This window comes from Haliaeetus albicilla, chromosome Z, assembly GCF_947461875.1.
Source record: "Haliaeetus albicilla chromosome Z, bHalAlb1.1, whole genome shotgun sequence".
Lineage (NCBI taxonomy): Eukaryota > Metazoa > Chordata > Aves > Accipitriformes > Accipitridae > Haliaeetus > Haliaeetus albicilla.
Genome location: NC_091516.1, coordinates 69,880,268 through 69,901,702, shown reverse-complemented (window position 1 = coordinate 69,901,702; position 21,435 = coordinate 69,880,268). Strand labels below are relative to the sequence as shown.

Genomic DNA, 21,435 nt, shown 5'->3' with positions numbered 1-21,435 from the left:
TCTGCTAGGTTATGTATTTTGCAGCAATTTAAAGAGAAAAAGGGGGTTGAAAAAAATCGTTGTGTGTGTGCAAGTAAATAAATACCATGGCAGGGTTTGTGTTTTGTTTTGTTTTCCTTCTGTAGAATGCTTTTTTTTTTTTTTTTTTTCCCCCGGGATTCAGTTATTAGCAAATTGTGCCACTACCTTATATTAGTTTCACAGAAAAGTTCTGCTAGCCCTTAGGACAATGTCTGGCACGTATAAAGCAGAAAAAAGTGGGACTTGCAGAAACCCCTAACTAGCAGCTTCAAAAAATCAGTCTTGTTTATTGCAAGTTGAAACCTCTGCGTGTCTGAGGACACAATCAATAGAGAGTCCCAGGAATGAAGGTTTCACTGTCCTTTCCTTTTAGCATTATGAATCGGCTGTGTAGCACGGACATGATACATTTAAAACTTTGGATGCGATAATACTTTGTTTACATATATGCAGCAATACTTGTCTGTTGCTTCACGAATTCCAAAAAACTTCAGGGTTCAAAAAGCGATAGCCTTTTAAGCAACACAAGACCAGGCTGCATGTGATACTAATTTGCAAAGTATTTGCAGTAAAGACTTGCTGACATTTAAGAAATACCTATGTGTTCTTGCTATGTGTTGTCTACTCAGGAAGACTTAAGTGATCATAAAATCTGTAACAAAGAGAGAAATTTTTTTTTTAAAAACACAATTCTATACATCCCTATCAGAGTTTCACAAGGCATTTTTCATCAATATTTGTAATTTAAAACATATTAACAAAAAGATTTTTAAGCTATATTTTATGTATACAAAAGGGTCACAGATGGTAAAAAGATTTGCTACCGTGAGGTAGTGTAGCGTTTTGTGATTATAAAATTAATCTGTCTCTAAATCTGTTTAAAGAGTTTTTGCCATATAATGAGCAATATAAATTATTAATATTTTCATGTTCTTAGGGACTTTCACAGCCATAATTTTACCAACACAGCTGTTTGACCCAGTGACATCATGTTTTGCATATTTTTGCATTTTAATGAGTTAGTCATTTAAAAGGTTACAAAGAAACCATAACTCATAAGTAATTAAATTATTTAGCCGAAGAAGTATAAGAAGGTCTTCTGACATAGGTCACTGTGGGAAGGAAGGAGCATCAATGTGCCGAATTGCACCTGTTTGTTGAAGATAGGTACAAACCAGAAGCTTTACTTTCAGATTACAAGTGGCTGTTTTCTCGGGGAAGTGACTGAATACATGCACATGCTAAAACCAGCTGAATTTTCTGTCATTGAGATAGAAGGTTTTTAGACTGCAGTCACAAACAATGCTCAACACTAAATGGGAGTTGTCTTTCAAGACTTGGATAACTTCAAGATTTTACAGAAAGCGCTTATGTGCATGATGTATTTTCCCTTTACAGTACTGAAATACAGACCTTCCAAGAGATTGACGTTTAATCTTTTTTCTGTAATGGTTTAATACATACAGATTCTTGGAGATGAAAGGTAAAGTAGAAGAACTTGGCAACTGGGGTTGCCTTTCTGCAAGCTAAAGATGTTACAAATCCAGACAAACCTCTGAGCCCATCAAAATATCTACAGTTCAGAAAGAGAAAATGTTTACAAAAAGATTTTACATGATTACAAAAGGGAGGGAAATGAAGTGTGTTTTAGAATAAATTTACTTACTTTTTCATGTTGTGCTACATAAAAAATACATACTTAAAGACTATTTGGGGGTATATTCATTATGAAGTACAAATGAGAATAATTAAGACATACTGTGACATTCTCAGGGAGGAGGCAAAGTGGATTTGAAAATGACTTTGCAGTTGAGAACTTTCACTGTTAGCTAATGGGATGCTTAGAAATACCATAGAAACATTAAAAAAATCCCACAATCCAGCTTCATCTCTCCACCTTATCTGAGCATAACTTTCAAAGAGTAACTGCTATTCTCCTTGGTTTCCCTATCGATAAATTAGAACCAATAATTACTTGTTACTTGTGTGGATTTTATGAAGATTATTTGATTTGCCATAGTTTCTGGTGCATTGCTTTCAAAAAGTTAAGTTCTGTAGAAATCTGAATAACATTTTAATTAAAATCTTAGTGAAAAAGTGAAATATGCATGAGGTTCTTGTTTGAGACCTTGTACCCCTCTGACGCTTCTGAAATTTTTGTGGGAAAAGAAAATAAAATTGTTTCTTAAGAGAGAGGGGAAAAAACTTTCAGAGTGCAGACTTTATTTACAGAAGGGGCACCGATGAGGCATCATTAAAAGATGCTGGGCCTTGGGGGTAACTGGTGGATTCATTCTTTCACAGGTTGTATGGACCCCAAAGCTGTGTGCACTTAGTGAAGAGCAGGAACTGTTATTGCAGCCTGGGCAGTTGATGTGGACGGATTATTTGCAGTCCCGCCTGTGTGCCTGGGCTGGATTCACTTCCATTCAGCCTCCGGTCATTTCTCCAGATAGCCCGAATCTGACATCAGGGAACAGTGGTGGGTCTGGGGTTTATTAAACAACGTTTCAAGCAGTATTTGAACGTGAACATAGTTCTTTTCTGTTAATTCACAGAATTCAGTTAATGTTACAGCATAGTTTCATGTATTTCATTTGCCATGAGAAATAATTTTCTGCTGAAAATCCAGTGAAATTAGTGTTTGTAAAGGCACAGAAGTTCCTAACCAAGAATACAGTACACAACTGAGGGAGTAAAATCCTTATAATTCATGGATGTGTTTATTCAGTCTTGGCCTTGGGAACAAACATCATAAAACAGGATTGAAGATCTTACGCGTAGACATATTTGGGTTGCTAATTATAGATAGATGTAAAACATTAATTTTTTTCAAAACTTTTCGGCAGTAAACTCGAAATGTGGTAACAGCTTATATGGTGGTTTTTTTCAGCCTTGAACATTGGTTTGTTTAGTATAGCTGTGCTAGCCCCAAATTAACAAATAGAAAGTAAAGCATTCTAGTGGCATCTTTTATACTTTCCAGCATAAAGATACTATATATGGCGAAATAAGATGAATACAGCTCTCCATGCAGATAGATATGGACCTAATGCAGTGAGGAATTAGAAGGCAGTAACAGAAAGGAAATGAAGAGTTTATTGTTTTTATAGCTCTAATATCCATTAAAAGTTAGTAACACAGCAGGTGACAGTTTGGGTAAGTGTAAAGTGAATGTTTTGAAATAAATAGCAGTTGGGTGACCTGGGATGTCAGGGCTCTAGACAAGGGTGTGTGTTTGTCAATATATCCTACATGTTTTACAGACTCCTCAGGGAACAGGGGAAGATACAATTTCACCTTTTCTGTGCCAAAACATTTTAATTATATCTTCTTCCAAGTACAGCGGTTCAGTAACCAAGGAGCTGACATTGATGCATGTGTTGATAAAGCTGCAAACATTCAAAATGAGATTAACAAAGATTTTGAGGAAAGGGTGACAGCTAATTTTGCACAGTATTCTGCATCTAATTCAGGTCAGTGTAATGATAGAATATTTTATAACTGTTGTGTCATCCAGAGGGACTTTTATGATGCTTTGTGTTTGTGAGGATTTGTGTATATGAAAGTATAGTTCTTAATACATCATTCAAACAGGTTATAACTTTTTTATTGAACGTCTATTGGTTGTAGCCATAAACAGGAATAAACTTCAGCATTTAGAAGCAATTTTATATATCCATCAGCATTCATCACAGTAATAGGTTCCTTTTGTCTAATTCACCTTGAAAGTATTGACTTCAGATGTGAAATGGAACCAAAACTACCATGCCCATTTTGCGGCATCGCTTAATATTTGCAAAAAGATTGGATGGAAAGTTATATTAAGTGTATTTAAATAATCAAACTGTAGTTTCTTTGTATTGTGTGAGACCTTTTGAGAACATCTCAATGTATTTCTGCTCTATTCTCCTCCTTGTTTGAAGGCAACTGACATTCTTCTTTCACTTTTCTTTTTGTTTGTGAAATTTTCTCCTGTTTTTTTATCCACTCACTTCTCCATCTGCTTTCACTTTTGTTTGCTTGGGCCGTCTCTCATCCCAACTTGATAATGAGGAATGCGGTGTGACCCTGACCTCTATCAGCCCATGCATGACCTCCTGACTCCCCCACATAACCTTTGACCTTCTCTTTGACAGCTTGATTAATTACCCTGTGTTATGATTTATGAGTAAGTGCTATGTAAAAATAATAGACAACAGGTGGTCCTCTAAAAACTTTTTGTGGCATGTTTTCTTTTCCTGCCTAACTTGATGAGCTATTTTAAGTTGGGAACTTAGTGAGACAATGTGTGTTTGGCAGTAACACAGCATTTTTACACACTTGGACACAGTGCTGGAATTCAGGCAGCCGAGGTGTAGCCGGGATGGAAATATCGCAAAGTATTAGCAGGGTGCAGTTGCCAAAATGTACATTGGGTGGAAACAGAAAGCGGAGTCAACTGACATTTCAGGCGTTTCAGTCTCAGGTCACGTCTTGAGAAAATTGCTCAAATAATGGAGGGGGCATTTTTCAAGCTGAGCTGCATCTCCAACAGCTATGTTTACTTTAACGCTTCACTAGTGACTTCTGATTGGTTGTCATGACCTCATCCCACTGTTGCACCTACGATGTCGCAACAGTGACATCGATGTACCCTTCTCGTGGAAAAGATGGGAAATGAACAGAACATACATCTTTCAGAAAGATGAATGGGCATTGCTGTGTCCGTTTTAACCACGGGCAGATTTAAGAGCTGAGCACTTTGAGTTGCATTTCCCCTGGGAATTAACTCCGGTCTTGTTGCCAACGTTCCAAATAGAAACCTGAACTTGAAAATTCAGGTTGATAAAGCTTAGGAAAATGATCTCTTTCAGACCCTCGCTCGCAGTCCAAAAAAGATAGTTACATAGGTCAAAAGATTCCTCTCTAGCCCTGACCTCTCTGGTCACATATGGTGTCCCATCTTGGTGGATTAATATGCAGAGCTGAATGCTTTCAGCTCATTATTCATGTGGCCAGGCAGAAGAGATTTCAAAAGATTTGGAATTTACCTCAAATACTTCGGGGTTCCTTTTTTTAACCTTACTGTTGTTGTCAGAGGCAATAATTTTGGTATTGCTTCCCTTTCAAACATCTTGCTTGAACTTCCAGTAAGAGGCAGAAAGTACCACCCCATTTTACGGTGGAAAAGGTCCTTCTACGTTGTTTTGGCTTTGTAGTAAAGGTATTGTAACCGAGATTCATCATTCTTTCCAACACTTGACTTGTCAGCCTGCTTTTCCTTTCATCATCATTTGCATTAATCATAAGTATTAACTGTATTTGTATTTATGAACCTAAAAGTAGAGTTCGCACACAGTCCTCTACCTCCAGAAGTAGTTACCTGGAGGATGCTGGTAGGCAGTGTAGATTACATTTTACTTACCTTGAAGCGTTAGAATTTGGGGAAATAGCTGTTAATTGGGTGTTGTAGTCTGAGAGAGAAACTGTAGTTGTACCCGCTGAACTCATAGATCAGAGGCTAGGACTTGTATTTGTCAGTGTCTGTCCTGATTATTGCATCTCATCACAGATATACTAATGGGGAATGCAGGCAGGCCTTGGCTTCTGTGCAACATCTGTATTCTCTCAGCCATGTGGTAGATAGAGCATGGGGCTTGGCTTCTTTCAGTCAGCTGAAGATTGATGGGTGGGGGGCTTGTCCCAAAGTTTAGCTGTTTACCATGAAAAAACTTTGCGCTTTAGAGAGTGGTTTCTCCTTCTGTATGCACTGGACACACAGGAGAAAACTACTCCAATATTACATACTTTGAAAACAATACCTAATGTTTTACTGATGGTGGCAAGCTTTAAAACTCTCCTGGATGATGGTACTTACTTGCATCGTAGGCAGCTACATCTTAAGAATGGTGTAAACTCATCATAGCTGAAATTGATGTTTTTAATGACAATGTGAGGTATATACTTCTGAACACAACTTTAATTTAAAAAGGTACTTTTTAATGAATGTGATTTTGTCTTTGCTTAGCAGCCATGCCAAAGACTGTGTAACTGGACCATTACTAAAATTTACTAAAGGCCTTTTTTTAGGTATTAGTGGTCTTGTGTGGTCAGTTTTGCATTGACTTGCACTCTGCTCAACACCACTGTGTTACTGAGGAGTTCCACCTTTTTTTTCATTTCCTGATTGCTCTGAACTTTAATGGTGCAGCTATGCTCATGTGAAATACATTTTTTAAAAATTAATTGAAATTAAAAGCCACGTTGTTTACATAGATGTTATTTGGAGCTGAGTATTCCTTTTCAGTAGAAAATGCTTGGGCTAAGGCTGAATGAGAGAGGTTGTAATTGAGTACACTTTTACCAGTCTTTTTGTTTTTCCATGTTGCTTTATATGTGTTACTGTCAAGTCTTCTTTCTGGTGCCATTGTTTACATCTTGCAAACTAGGATGCAGAAGTACAAGGGAATGGGAAATACACTACACTGTGTAAGCAAAACAATCTGAAAAGAGATAACTTTCCTAAGAGAAAGTCTTACAAATCGTAAGGTTTTGTTTTTTCTCAATTATAAGAAAGCCTATCTCAGTTTTTACTTAATTATTTTAATTGTACTGACAGGAAAAGCCTGCTATCTGGGAGAAATTTAAAAAAAAAATTTAAAGGAGACATGTTACACTGCTTAAAATATAATTGATAAAAATCCTTTAATTGATTTATGAAATAGTGAATTTAAAAATGGAATCATATTTCATCTGTTGATGTCTATGTGAAAAATTGACATTGTGTCCTCATAAAATTGGACAAATGAGTCATGTAATTTTCAGTTACATAATCAATAACTTAGACAAATTCTACTTCTTTGATGATTTATGTGTCTGTTTTGTGGTCAGCTTAAAGTGGACAGAGTTTCAAATCCCTGTAACACTTGTAGACCTGTGATAAACACATGAATTTTGCGTTTGGCATTGTATAGAAAGCAAAACGAATCGATACGCGGAGCGTCTCTGCTCAAAACAAGCGGGTCAAGAAGATGAACAGCATAGAGAGCCCCAAAACCACCAGCCTGCCAAGTGCTGTGAAAACTTGGTCCTACTGTGCCACTAGTGAGCTCAAAAACCCATCCTTTCCTCTGAGGCGTGTAATTTAGGAATGTTCGTAAGTGGTACTCTCCCCTGCAGTGGATTTCAAGCTTCGAATTTTCCAAGTTCGAAATTTTATCTGTTAATAGTACAGCGTTGTGTTTTAGTGTGACCAGCAATGGCGTGGGTAGATCTTAAACTTTTTTATCGTCCTTAATTTTCCCTTTTCCTTTGCCCTCCCCCCCTTCATTTATTTATTTATTTGCCTGTTTGTTTATATTTATCCCAGTTCAATTCACTCAGCAGGGAGGGCAGGGGAGCAACATGACAGGAGACCACTTACTCAGGGCGCCGCGTCTAGCGAGGAGGCAATTTTCTCTTTGGCCTATGGTGACCTTTTTTGACTACGTCCCTTACGCCAGAGACAGTGTCCTGAATGCCGCTATTTCACCCTGTTTAGCAGAGTGCAACCGTGCCCTTTAACTTGGTTTTTGGTGGGAGGAGAAGCTACGGCAGACGTTTGAGAAGGGCACAAGGACGAGGGGTAGGAACTCCCTTCAGATGCGATTTTGATAACTAGTCGAGTGTGTCCAACTGTAGAAAATCACCGAGTGACAATCTGTCTACCTGACAGTGGCCACAATGCGCTACAAGGTTTGTGAATGGCTCTACAGATTAGAATAAAGCAAGCCCAAATAAAGTATCTTTTGTTGGCGTGGGCTTGGTTTGCTCTGGCCAGCTAGGTATGGGGACCTCTTTGATCCTCATGCCTAGCCCAAGTGCAAAACGAAGCACCAAGTGAAAAGCTGGAATAAAGCTGTTCGGTAAGATAATTAATATAGACGTTTCCAAAAAGTAAGTCTTTATTAAAATTTACTTTTAAAGGACAGCTTGATTTTGACTGGGAACCCATGGTAACTTTAAGGACTCATCTGTTAAATGCACGTGCTTCTCTTTTCTCCCCGCATTTGCGATTATATCTTCCACGAATATTACAATTCTTGTGTGATTTGCCATCATTTAAAAATCATAATAAAATGATTGGCTGATTTATTCAAGATTTATTTCTCATTCATAAATTCATGTATTTTTCAACTGGCTCATTTTCTGAGGCACAAAAATGCAGCTGGTATGCTCAAAAGCATCCTGCAGGTCACAAATTTTCTCTGGGTTTGTTGAATACAGGACATAATCCCAGTGAAGTTTCAGAGCAGATTTAAAGATGTACTTAAAAGTCATCCCCACAGTAAAAGAGTTGACTTGTAAGCAATACCACTGAATCAGTTTTGGTATTGATTCATTGTTACTGCCGCTATTGGCTTCTGCATGGTATGCTTGTTGTCAGCTAGACAAAAGGTTTTACTATTTTAAACTGCGGTGAATAATTTTCACATGCTTTCTTTAATACATATATATATGTGTGTGTGTGTGTGTGTGAAATCCCTCCATCCTTTTTATTTTAAAGGTTTTTATTGGGTGGGTATAAAGCTTTTTATTCATCATTATGTAGAGTTCTTAAAATAATATTTTGCTTTTAGTTCTCATACTGTTTTCTGAAAAAGTCGTATAAAGTGCTTATGAATAAAACAACATATTAAATTATTTTAAAGGTAAAACAGGCAACTTTTCTGACGCTGAGGGATGTGTATGAGCATAAGTGCACGCACAGACACATATTCACACATCAATATCCCTTTAATGACAGAAATGAAACAAACAGAATATTCTTAAAATGCCCTTCTATAAATTATGTTGTGTGAACTTACTGAAATAAATATAAAAGTTTTTAAGAGCATTAAAGTAAATGCAAAGCATTTTCAAGCATTAAATCTCCCTTTTCATATTTCTTCTTTTTGTGTGTGTGTGTGTGTATGTGTCTCTTCTAAAACAGGAAGGCTATGGAGTAATAGTACTGAATCCCAATGAGAACTATATTGAAGTGGAGAAGACAAAAGCCCAAGTACAGCTGTCTTCTGATAGCTCAGATGAACCTGCAGAAAAGAGGGAAAGAAAAGATAAAATCCAGAAGGAAACAAAGAAGCGACGTGACTTCTACGAAAAGTATCGAAATCCACAAAAAGAAAAAGAAACTATGCAGATGTATATTAGAGTAAGTTTCTTTTTGTTTTGTTTGCCCTTCTTTAATGATGTATAGATATGTTTACTGTCCATATTGGCTAGTAAACAGCATGCTTTTTAAAAACCAAAGACATTCCCGAGATGGCATTCAAGTGTTCATACAGAGTTCCTGGCTCTTTATTCTATTGATATTTTTTGTCACTTATTGAATGTGAAGTTTTGGAAGAGTTACAAAACATTCCTTTCTAATTTCAAAGGGGAACTTCAAATGAACCCCAGAGGAACTCAGTGGTGCTATCAAGAAAGAGAATGATTTAAGGAAGACTTTGTAAAAATGATTTTATAAACAGAGGTGTGCATAAGAAACCTTCTACTGCAGCTTAGGCAACATATTAGCTTCACATGTCATGCATGCATTTATTGTATTATATTCTTTTATATTGGGGAGGCAGTAGTTATAGCTTTATAGTTTTTTAACATATTACCTGCTGAATTAATAATGTACTGTGGAAAATACCGGTGTTCATCTTGTGTGGTAGCAGATTTACCCTATAATGTATTGTTTTCGTATGAGCAGTCATCCATTGTGTTTCAGCTGAACTTCTGAAGGCAGATAAAGGAGGAGAGTTATTAATATCTTAATAAATATTTAAGCTAGAATAGTTCGAGAATGGTGTAATGAGGAAACTCTGTCCCTTGCTCTTTTCTTACTCAGTGAACCTTTGCACTTTGTAATGCTACCAGCATGGGATCGTTATAACAGTGCTACCCGAGGATTTCTAATTCTGCAGGGGGCACAAACAATATTATTTGCACTTTGACACATTCTGCTTCATATACATACTATGCATTATACATTTGAGACTGAGTCATGCAATTTCCAAAGCCCTTATTATGAAAGTTAGCATTTTCATTCAATGGTAAAACAATGTCAGAAATGCCACAGTGTAGTTGAAACAGTAAAAACGTATATCCCTTTCTGGTGCGAAACAGAGAAAAATCCAGTCGAAGACATGTTAGAATCATCTTAAATTTTAATGTGTTTCTATTAATTGTGGTTTAGCATAACAATGTTTGTGGGAGAAATACAGCTGTACTGGCTAGTTAAAAGAGTTTGTAACCTGGATGCAAGATTATCACTAATACCGTAAATTTTACTGTCTCTTTTGAGAAATATCTTGCTACTGAGTATGGGGAACAAAAGGATGCATACACATATTCAGAGTCACCAACAGGGCAGTGGTGTTTCTATCTGCTGCTTTTTATGGGAGATGCCATTCTGCCCACCAGCCAGACCGGGCTTCTTAAGAGGGGGGCTACCAGCCTTGTCTCAAGGTCCATCAGAAGCCAGTGGACAACGTTGCTGTATTGTCCAGAAAGGCATTTAGTCGGCATTCTGGTCCAGTGTCCCCTTGTTGAAAGTGAACCAAGGGGACCTTTTTTTGATACCATTTTAGCAGTTCCACCTTCTTGTGGTTCTTTTGCTTGATGAGGCATGAAATTTGGCTTCAGGAGGTTTGACCCACAAAACATAAAATGCATGACTCCATCCCATTTTCCTTTTTTTTTGCAGCTCTGTGTCTCAGATATGACTGTCAACAATCCCTTTATTTGATATTCCTCAAACCAAGGAAAGAAGGCATAAGTTTTGGTGAAAGTGTGGGTGGTGGTCTCCTTTCCTAGGAATATTAACTGAAATCATGTTTTCTGATGCAATTGGTTTATTCTCAAAGAATTCTTTGGGTTTTTTTCTTTAGTAGTCTCTAGTACAGAAAGGTTTTTGAAACAGAGTGAAAAACGTCCCTGCTTTGGTGTATGGCAGGATAAATTACTGCAATTTACTTGCCTATCTGTTTCTGAAACAAAACTGGACCGCCGATAGGATGCCATTTACTCTGTTGGGCAGAACTGCTAAGTCTGTAGGTGGTTGCAAGAGGAGCTCTGAACATAGCATGCTCTGCTCCATCTTCCCAGCCACAGACACGGTTGTCAGTCTGTCCAGGCATCGCACGATGCAAACAAAATGGTGCGATGCCGTATTTGCAATGTATTTCTTGCCTCCCATGCTTGGGTCCATAGGATTACTTCTGCTACAGGAATCACCATTCGTTTGCACCCTGGGACTTGCTGCCAGGCTTACTGCGGCCACAGGCTGGTGGGGGGGACAGTGTTTGAGCTGGTTTGGGGTAATCTCAAAGGGCAGTTTAGATACTACTCTTACTTACTGTGTAGTATAGTATACGCTTGACTCACTGGGCTCTTGAAATAAAACATATTGTCACTCTACAGACTCTACAGTCTTTAAGGGTGGTATATGCTTCACAATGATCTCGTCAAAAAGTTTTGAAAAACCTGAGCAAGCCTTACGTCATCTTTGCCAAGCAGGGAAAACTGGTACAGAGAGACTGGATGAAAAATACCTTCACAACAAGTCATCAACTGCATCTAGCGTTGAAGGAAAATTTGTTTGTGTCAAATATGCTGGAGAAATTGTTTCAGACTGTTAAGTAGTAGTAATAAATATCCTCAGTTATGTTCTCATAGGGTCATTGAGATCTGTTGTGATCTGATGAGGAAATGCCATTTGAACAAAAATTCAAGCTGTCTGGATGATGCCGCCACTTGTGCAGTTAGATTTTCCAAGAATTGGAAAAATTGAACTCTTCCACAGAAAATTTCTTTTATTTTCATTTTCATGGAAAAAAAAAGCAAATACCTGGGCTACTCAAAAATATGTAAAAGAGTCTTAAAATACAAAACCTCAAATTGCACTGTATTTTTGTACAAAATGAGTACAAATAAAAACGACTATGGGAGTGTGTAGTGCATTAAGCATAGTGCTTGAAAGATCAAAGTACTTATCGTTTCATGCTGGAAGTTTCCTTAACTATGAAATAATGTACTTTCTGGCATACATTATAGCTTGTTAAAGGGACTGATTTGGTCTGGGCAATAAACATCATGTCAAACATTATGGCAGAAAAACCTGCTTAATATGGTTTGTAGTAAGACAGAATTTTTTGTTCTTGAAAACATCTGCCAACTGAATTCACGAGTGAAGACAGAAAATGTCATCAATTCAGTAACAATCTTATAAATTTGGTTTCTTTTTTGTTCATGCAAACCAAGGAAAAAACTTCTTGATAATCAGCATTGACTATAATACTTTATGGAATGATTAAACAAAAGCATTTTACTTTTATATAACATGCTAATGAATGCATATGAATTTTAATACTCTTACTGTTCAGATTTTTAACAAGCATATTGCCAGCAGATCATTTTAAAAGCATCTGTTTTTTAATGTGTTGAATGGCGGATTGAGTCAAATAGCTAAATATGTACATACATCGTTTTAAAAAACATATTTCTATCCTTATAGATACTACCATTTTTTCTTAGACCACCAGAGGCTGCTGCTGTACATATTGGCTAATGCTTCCCCCCAGAAACTTAATACCCTAGCCAACCTTCATTTATTACTGAACTAAACTGAGAATTTGTTGATCTCTAACCTTTTTCTATGGAAACAGATCATACAGGCTTAAATGGGACATGATTATTCCCTCCATCCTCCAAGCCATCTCCCACTCCCTACAGATTTTCACATTTACAGTGTCTTCTCTATGTTAAAAGACACTTAGAAATGTAAATCAGTATTTATCCCCTTCTAAATAGCATTCACCACTTAAACAAGTATACTGAATGGATTCTGAAATGTTATTAAAGGAAAAAGTATAAATCGCATAATTTTATAATAATAGTAATTTGCAATAATGTTGTTGCCACAATAGTGGAAGGATATCAAAGAAGCAATGAAGGAAGAAGTAGGAAGAAGTACATTTATCAGACCAACCGATGGGGTCAGGTTTTCTGGGCAAAAGGGGTAAGCCTTTCCTAGGCCTGTACAATAGGAATTTTGTCCTTTCTTTTAACTGACCTTAGCCGCTTTAATAATTCTTCCTGCAAATACTATTTTTACTACAGCACAACCTATAACAGCGCTATTTATAGTAATAGCATATCAATGAAATTAAATTAATTTTGGATGTAACATACTTTTCAAAAATAATTTTTCCTGTTTTCTGCGAGAGATTAAATAGAAGAAGATCGTGTGCAACTGATTAATTCATTTTAACTAAAAATGGTCGCATCAGGATAATTTGTGCCAGTATTTAGGAGAAAGTGGTAAAAAAAGGCAGGTTTATTAACGTACGGTTAAGCACGCAGCGACTGCTGGTGGGCAGGAGACGCTGGCAAGCGCGCGAGCGCAGTTGTGCGGTTTCTGCTTGTGGTTCGGTACGGCTGACGCGAGCCGTTGCCCGGCCGAAGGTCACCGCGGAGCGTCCGCTTGTGCGGGGTGACCTTTCGGTGCGGCGGATTTATTTCCCACGCTGGAGGCGGAGCCGTTTCCCGGCGGAGCCGCGGTCCCGCCAGCTGCGCGGGTCTGGCCCCGTGGCCGTCCCTGGGCAGATGCCGGCTCCCTCTGCCGACCCTGTGACTTGGCAAGGTGGGCGCCTGCTCTCGCCCAGAGCCTGCGTGACTGCATTAGCGTGCTGCTGAGACCGAGCTAATAAGCCCTTTATTCCACCAGAAGAGACAAAATGACAAGCGCTAGGCAGACAGCTCCCAAGAGGGAAGGGACATGCTCCAGCACAGAGCTGCGCATCAGGACTCGAACCTCCAAAGTCTCAGTCCAATGTTTATGTCACGGCGCCTTTTTTTTTTTTCCCCCTCTTACAACTATAAGCGTTATTTTACCTACACCTCTGAAATAACACATGGTTTTGCTTTGTCCGTATTTACCTTTTAAAGCCCATTACTTCCTTACGTTCTTGAGAAATCTCTTCCACTTCTAAGCAACAGCAAAATCATGCTGGCAATGGAAGACTCGTGAAAACTGCTTAGAAACTACCCTAGCTTTATTGTTCCACTGGGTGTTCGGCGTTAAAAAAAGACCACAGTTCAGGTGCTGGGATGTAAACGCGTAGTGACGTTCTGGGTGCCACCGGGTATTTGGGACACCTGGAGGGATCTGGCTGATGTCTTGTAGGACTTGCACCACCCTGACCTAGCAGCTGGAAGCCAAGCAGAGGACTCTAAAGCAGCTACAATGAATGGCACTGGGCACCTCCAGTTAGGGCTTCGCATCATTCCTAAAGGGCCAGATAAGCTTTAAGTTCCTATAGTAGTTTCTGTATAACAGGAAGAATATTTATATATCATATTTCATTCTATTGATACTACAGTGAACAGGCATCTTATGTTAAATAGCTAAAGTATGTAGAGATTAAACTATAGTAGTATGCAATAATTTATGCATAGGCTATTTAGCTTGTGCAGTTAAATGAGGTATTGTAAAAAATCTTGAGACTGTAAATACTTCTTATAGTATGTTTTGTGTCTGCTAGTCCGGCAAAGTTATATTTGTCTTCTTTTCCTTAAGCAAGTGAGAAATCAGAGACACAGATAATCACTGAAGGAAGATTTTGCATCTCTTCAAGAGCACCACTGGCTTTTCTTTCTGCCATACCCTCTCTTTGTTCTGCATTTCAGAAGTATGGTTTAATCAAAGAAAAGGAATAAATCGGGGCCATCTAGCTTTGGTGTCTTTCAAACATGCATTACATGATGCCGACAAAATGCGCATTGTTAGATCCGGCTCCTAAAACGTGAGGCAAGCCGTGTGAGTTTCCAGAAGAAAGAACCAGCTTGCATCTCTCCTCCCACCATGAGCTGTGCAGTGCTCCCGTTGTGCTAACAAAGACGGTCTCTCGCAGGTCAGATGAGTCCTCCTTCCTTTCAGACAGGATTCAGGCTTGGTAAACCTGGCCAGTTAGCAAGCTAATGGTAAAGAAAACTAGCTCAGCAGAAAGCAGACCTACTTGTTGAAGGCAAAGGTGAATAAAATTATTCAAACTTCTTGTACTCGGATACTGCCTCTCTTTGATTGTAGAGCAATTGCAGTGGAGGACTGAAAAGACCTCGTAGGTCTTCTGGTCCGTCCTCCTGCCAGTACAGATTGCTCTCTGCAAGTATCCTTTATCATTTATCTAACAGAATCAAAGGCTCATATCCTTTTAGCTGATACCCAAAACAAGGATATTATCCTCTAACCTACTGCACGCAGTGGGATGTTTCGATGCTAGATTTCAGTGTGTTTGGGAAAACTGGCAGAAAAAATTTAGCAGGGGCTCAAGTGGCAACATACACCTTTTTGCAAACCCTGGAGATTCTTTACATGTGTTTTTTCTTGGGGACCAGTCAGCCGTAAGAGCCTTGATACAGTGAGAGGTGATGAAAATTAATTTCTGAGTTAAATATATATAATCATCTTATGATGAATGGTGCTGTTGCAAAATAACCCTTTCTGTGGGGACACCCCACCCCACCCCACTCCTCTAGAAATATTTATGGTGTTTGGGTAGGGGGATATGAGGACTGTACTGTGATGCATAGAGGTCAAGAAAACAACATTTGTGGAGTCCTAGGAAATGAATGTCAGCAGACAGGGAACGGGGGCACAGGATGCACCGTACGTTCAAGGATGTTGTTTTCACCTCATCTGCTACAGAAAACAAAGTCAAAATTCAGGAAAAAATATGAAAAAAAAATCTAGCTTTTGGGACGAAGATAAATCTGGTAGTTCCTCTGTAGTCTGCTTGGCTGCCTGCAGCAGTGACTGCTGCCAAAGGGGCTAGAAGTAGTGGAGGAAACGGTGGCATGGAGGAATATCAAATAAGCTGCCCAGAAAAAATGTCAGTTCCTACCCTGCAATTCATAGGTGGCTGATAATTTGAAAAATTAATTATTATAGGCCTTTCATTCATTACATTTTAAAATCCTTACGAGTGAAGGCTTTTACTAACTGAAATCTTTACTTTTTGTGAGTTTACTTACTGTGCAATGTTATTTTGAATTATTTACCTCCTGAGAACAAGTTTTATCTTTTTAATCAGCTCGTTGTCATCCCTAGACAGGCAAAGAAATATGCCTTATTGTGAGCTCTGAGAACAGAGTCATGACCTCTGTTCTTGCTATGCCTTAGTGAACTCTGTAGCTGATCAGCACGCCCTGAGAACTACCTTTTACCAACTTCAGAGCTGTTAACTCCATTTTCATAGTGTCCAGACAGAAGTCTTTCCTAAGGTAGTCTGTTTTACGCTATCTCCCACCATGAACTCATCTAAATTTTGAGAAATCTTCCCGTTCCTCTCTCAGCTGAATCCTTGTTGTATCCTTTTCTCCCGGGCTAAAAGGGGATGCTAAACTGATCAAAAATGCTTTTTGTCTTTTGTGGTCAGTGGTGTCAGTAGAAGGTTTTCTCCCCTGCATGGGCTGCATGCTGTTCAGCAGCACTCTTCTACGCTTTGTTATTTAACAGTTGATTCTCATTCTCTTTCTCTGTATTTTTTGATCAGTGGTTGTCAAGAGTGAATTCGTCGATACACAATGCAGTATATTTTCTTTATTATCAAGTAATATTTGAATTTTAGTTAGTTTTCCCAATAGATGGCACTGCTTGGAGAGAAACTGCTGAATAAAGTAAGACCAAGGTGCATTTAGCGTTACCAAGAGTTGTGTGTGTTGAGGATCCTTAAGTTTTTCTGGGCTCTTAAGCAACAGTTTGGAAGCTTCTAGTTTGGTACTTCTAGCAAAAGTGTGGAGTGAGGAGAATATCACAACTATATTGAACAGATTCTTCAGGAAGGAGAGGACATCCCTGGGTTAGTAGCTTTTGACAAACATAATCATCCTTCTTCTATTGCTGGTGAGCAGTGTGAGTAATTAAAGGGATTGCACATCAGGGTCACGTGGGCTCCAGTTGCCGTTCTGCTGTTAGATCATACAGCAGGAAGGATCCTTAGTTCACCATCAGGATGTGCTGAAATAATTTGCCATGCCTCCAGCCAAGTGTCAGTTTTTTAGTTCTTTAATGAAATACTGGTCCTGGTTGCTAAGACTGTACACTTCCGAAAAAAACAGCAAAAATATTGCATCCAGTCTTGGCCTGTCCTTATTGAATTAGGGAGTGAGTGGAAGAGTTGCTCTGTCCCAAAAGACTTACCTTGCAACTTACACATTGTCTAGTATCACTTAAATTTGAGTCAGTTGTTTTACCTATAATGCAGCGTGAATTACACGGGGCAGCTCCCCCTTACACACACACACAAGTGTGTGTGCATGTGTCTGCAGAGGGGCACTACCTACACTGAAGCACGCAAAACCTACACGTGTTCTTGCATGTTCAGCATCCTGCAGACTCTGCGGGAGGTGGGCTCTGTCATAACATGTGCAGGCGTGGGATACGTAACACGGGAAAGATTTCTTTTTGCCAAAAGCAAAGATTTAATCAGTACATCCAGTCATATAGTACAGCAAGAAATTGAAAATGGAGTTAATTCAGACAAGACGCCTGGTACTTCATAAGCATCTGCAACGTGTTTGTTCTTTTGGACGGGTGTTTCCTTCTAGGATGGTTTTTCATTCCTATCTCCTATCTTTTCCACCTGCTGTGTAACTGAATAATCTGATTTCATGGATCTTGCAAGTTCAGCTTATATCCTAGAAAAGTGGGCAATTGACATTATCACTTAATTGTGTCACAGCCACTCTGTTCTTAACCTGGGAAAACAGAAGCCTTAATTGCATGTAGAGGTTAAGAAGACAGATATTTATTTCTTTTAGGGATCTGGTTTGCTGAGGAATTCTTTTGAAGTTAGCAAATTAAGTAACAAAGCAATTATCTGAAAGATTTCTAGGTTCTGCAATTAACTTTGTAGTCTTATCTTTTGATAAGTCACTGCCCTCACACATTCTACCTTGCAGTACACCTCTCTGAACCTCTGGGTACTCCCATTTTCCTGTTGTTTGAAAATGAACAAACACATTTGATGACAGGATCATGTTATTCAGCATGTGTCCTTTGCACTGGCTGCCAAAAAAGGGTAGGCTTATGTTTAATGGCTGTTGCTTATTTTTAGATCCCTTACCAGTGAAGACCTTGGACATGTATGAAATCCTCCTCGTTGCGATATGTCAAGCTTTCAGACGATGCATGCTGTTTAAGGCTCTGACTGATTTCCCTTAAGCGGGCAAATGAGTTATTGCTGTGATAGATCTTAAAATAACAACATCTGATCTGATCACGGAGTTCACTTGTCTTAAATACCTTTCTGCTGCTGTTGACTGTTTGTTTATTATGTTCTTTTACCGTTTTCTTTCCATTTCTCTTTTGAACTACCCCAGCTGACTGATAGAGTTTGGCTGATATTTATATGGATTTTTATCCTGATGGACACCAGACGGTATCATCACTGGAGTGGAAGTTCAGATGCCGTTGTTATTTTGTTACAATTGCTGTAAATAACCATGGCATGATTTTCTAACAACACTATGAAGTGATGCCTATTTCTACCTGAAGATAAAGTGACCAGGCAAAATTCAGGTCTGCTAGACGCAGCGAAGACAGATTGCTGTTGCAAAAGGTGACCACTGCCTCAGTTGTGCTGGGAGTCCACAGAGCATACAAAAATTGGAAATAAAAGGTTGTGACATGGAAATATTGTAAATGATTTTGTGTCTGCAGTGGTATGCATCTGCAGGACCTCTCTGGCTCTGGAGTGTGTTCAAAGTCACTCTGTCTCAAATGCACGTGGTTCAAGGTTTGGGGAACTTCTGTCACATATGTGTTCAGACTTCTGCAACACTGGAACTACACAGCTTACTCTTTCTGCTTTTGATTGAAAGTATCAGGCATGGCAGTTGTGACCAGTCCTGGCTGACGCTGCTTTGAGCATGGTGCTGGACTAGATGACCTCCAGAGGTGCTGTCCCACTGATGTAGTTCAATGGTTCTACATCACTAAGTTCCACCTCAGCTCTCAAAGAAGCATTTAAGTTATGGATAGGCTTTGTGGTGTTGTGGTTTAACCCCAGCCAGCAGCTAAGCGCCACGCAGCTGCTCACTCACTGCCCTCCACCCAGTGGGATGGGGGAGAGGATCGGAAGGAAAAAGGTAAAACTCGTGGGTTGAGATTAGAACAGTTTAATAGAACAGAAAAGAAGAAACTAATAATGATAATAGTAACAATAATAAAATGACAATAATAAGAAGAAAAGAATTGGAATATACAAAGAAAGTGATGCACAATGTAATTGCTCACCACTCTCCGACTGATCTCCAGTTAGTCCCCAAGCAGCAATCCCCCCAGGCCAGCTCCCCCCAGTTTATATACTGGGCATGACATCCTATGGTATGGAATATCCCTTTGGCCAGTTTGGGTCCTGCCTGTGTGTCATGGTTTAACCCCAGCCAGCAACTAAGCACCACACAGCCGCTCACTCCCTCCCCCCCCACCCAGTGGGATGGGGGAGAAAATCAGGAAAAGAAGTAAAACTCCTGGGTTGAGATAAGAACGGTTTAATAGAACAGAAAAGAAGAAACTAATAACGATAGTGATAACACTAATAAAATGACAACAGTAGTAATAAAAGGATTGAAATGTACAAATGATGTGCAGGGCAATTGCTCACCACCCACCGACCGACACCCAGCCAGTCCCTGAGTGGCGATTCCCCACCCCCACATCCCAGTTCCTATACTAGATGGGACGTCCCATGGTATGGAATACCCCGTTGGCCAGTTTGGGTCAGGTGCCCTGGCTGGGCATGAGAAGCTGAAAAATCCTTGACTATAGTCTAAACACTACTGAGCAACAACTGAAAACATCAGTGTTATCAACATTCTTCACATACTGAACTCAAAACATAGCACTGTACCAGCTACTAGGAAGACAATTAACTCTATCCCAGCTGAAACCAGGACACTGTGTCCCCTCCCAACTTCTTGTGCCCCTCCAGCTTTCTCACTGGCTGGGCATGAGAAGCTGAAAAATCCTTGACTTGGTCTAAACACTACTTAGCAACAACTGAAAACATCCGTGTGTTATCAGCATTCTTCTCACACTGAACTTAAAACATAACGCTATACCAGCTACTAGAAAGAAAATTAGCTCTATCCCAGCTGAAAGCAGGACATGTGGACATTGTGGAGAGAAGTGAATTTCCCTGTCTCAGAACATTTGGTACTACTCGGGTTGTGGTTGTTCAGCCTTAAAAAGAGCAGACTCAGGTTACTGAGACCAGGAAGCCTACCTAGCTATTAGCATGGTTAATACCATGTGGTCTTGCACAAGTACCTCTACAGAAATGCACCTTGAAAGATACAAGCCCCCCCAGACAGGCAGTGGTGTTTCTTGGCATTTTTAACATGAGCATGTTGAGCAGAACCTTCATGATTTCTTCAGAGATCAAGAAATGCCCCAAGCCAGATCGTCCAATTAAATTTGCTAAAGGACCTTAGAACAGTACAGCAGTCGGAGTTTCTTTCACAGATGTTCTCCAGATGTTATTGGCATGCCCATCTTTTATTAATTGGACGGATACAAGTACTGCCCATGTCCTTCCTATTCCCTGTCCTTTGTTATTTCTTTGGCAAAAAAAGGTTTGTCTACATTGTTCATCTGAGTCCACAAACTTTCATTTTAAACTACAAAGCAGTTCTTGAGTTTCGGGAAGAGGAAAAATATCCTGTGACATTCAAATTGATTATTTGCCAAGTGTGTGTTCAGAAGAGGATAGACATGGCGGAATTAAAAAGGCTACAACTTTATTAAAGCATTAGTGAGCAGCGGTTTAATTAAGCCTGTGCACAACCACTTCTTAGAAGATTTTGTCTACACTGTTAATTTCAAAGTGAGACCTGAATCTATTACTGAGCTGCAGGCCACTGCATTAACTACAGGTTGCCTTGAAGCCCTTGGACAGGCCCCTGGTTTCTCTTCATCTCTTAAACCTGTGCCCATGTTCATAAAGGGTTACAAATTATTTAGGATACTCCCATCCAGTTTTCTGTGAATGCTGTTCACTGGAAGAAGTCTGCTCATGCAGACACCTACGTTGCCACCTCCAAAACTAATCTGTGCTGCTTGGTGGAGAGGCAGGTTTGGGTATTCTGGTGTTGTACTGGGATATCGGGCACAGTGAACGTGATCACAGCTTGGGGGATTTCCAGGACATTGGTACCTGGCAACTATCAGTTCTTACTGCTCATTGTCAGCTTTATTACTAAACAACGTTTAATATTTAAAATACATTAGTATAGAAACATTTGCACTAACAGAACTAAACTACAGAAATAACAAAATACGTTAAACGTGGATTGTTAAACAGTGTTAAACTGTTGTTAACCATAAGAGGCATCAGAGCTCTT

General features: G+C 39.3%; 1 protein-coding gene across 12 annotated transcripts in view; it reads left to right on the top strand.

Moving 5' to 3' along the window:
- Nucleotides 1–21,435, top strand: part of ARB2A (ARB2 cotranscriptional regulator A) — a 272,845-nt gene that overhangs the window by 122,689 nt on the left and 128,721 nt on the right. For all 12 annotated transcript variants that reach the window (XM_069777136.1, XM_069777131.1, XM_069777134.1 and 9 more), the window contains one exon: nt 8,975–9,193. In XM_069777136.1, coding sequence (XP_069633237.1) covers nt 8,975–9,193 — 219 coding nt within the window. The remainder of the gene's footprint in view (nt 1–8,974; nt 9,194–21,435) is intronic.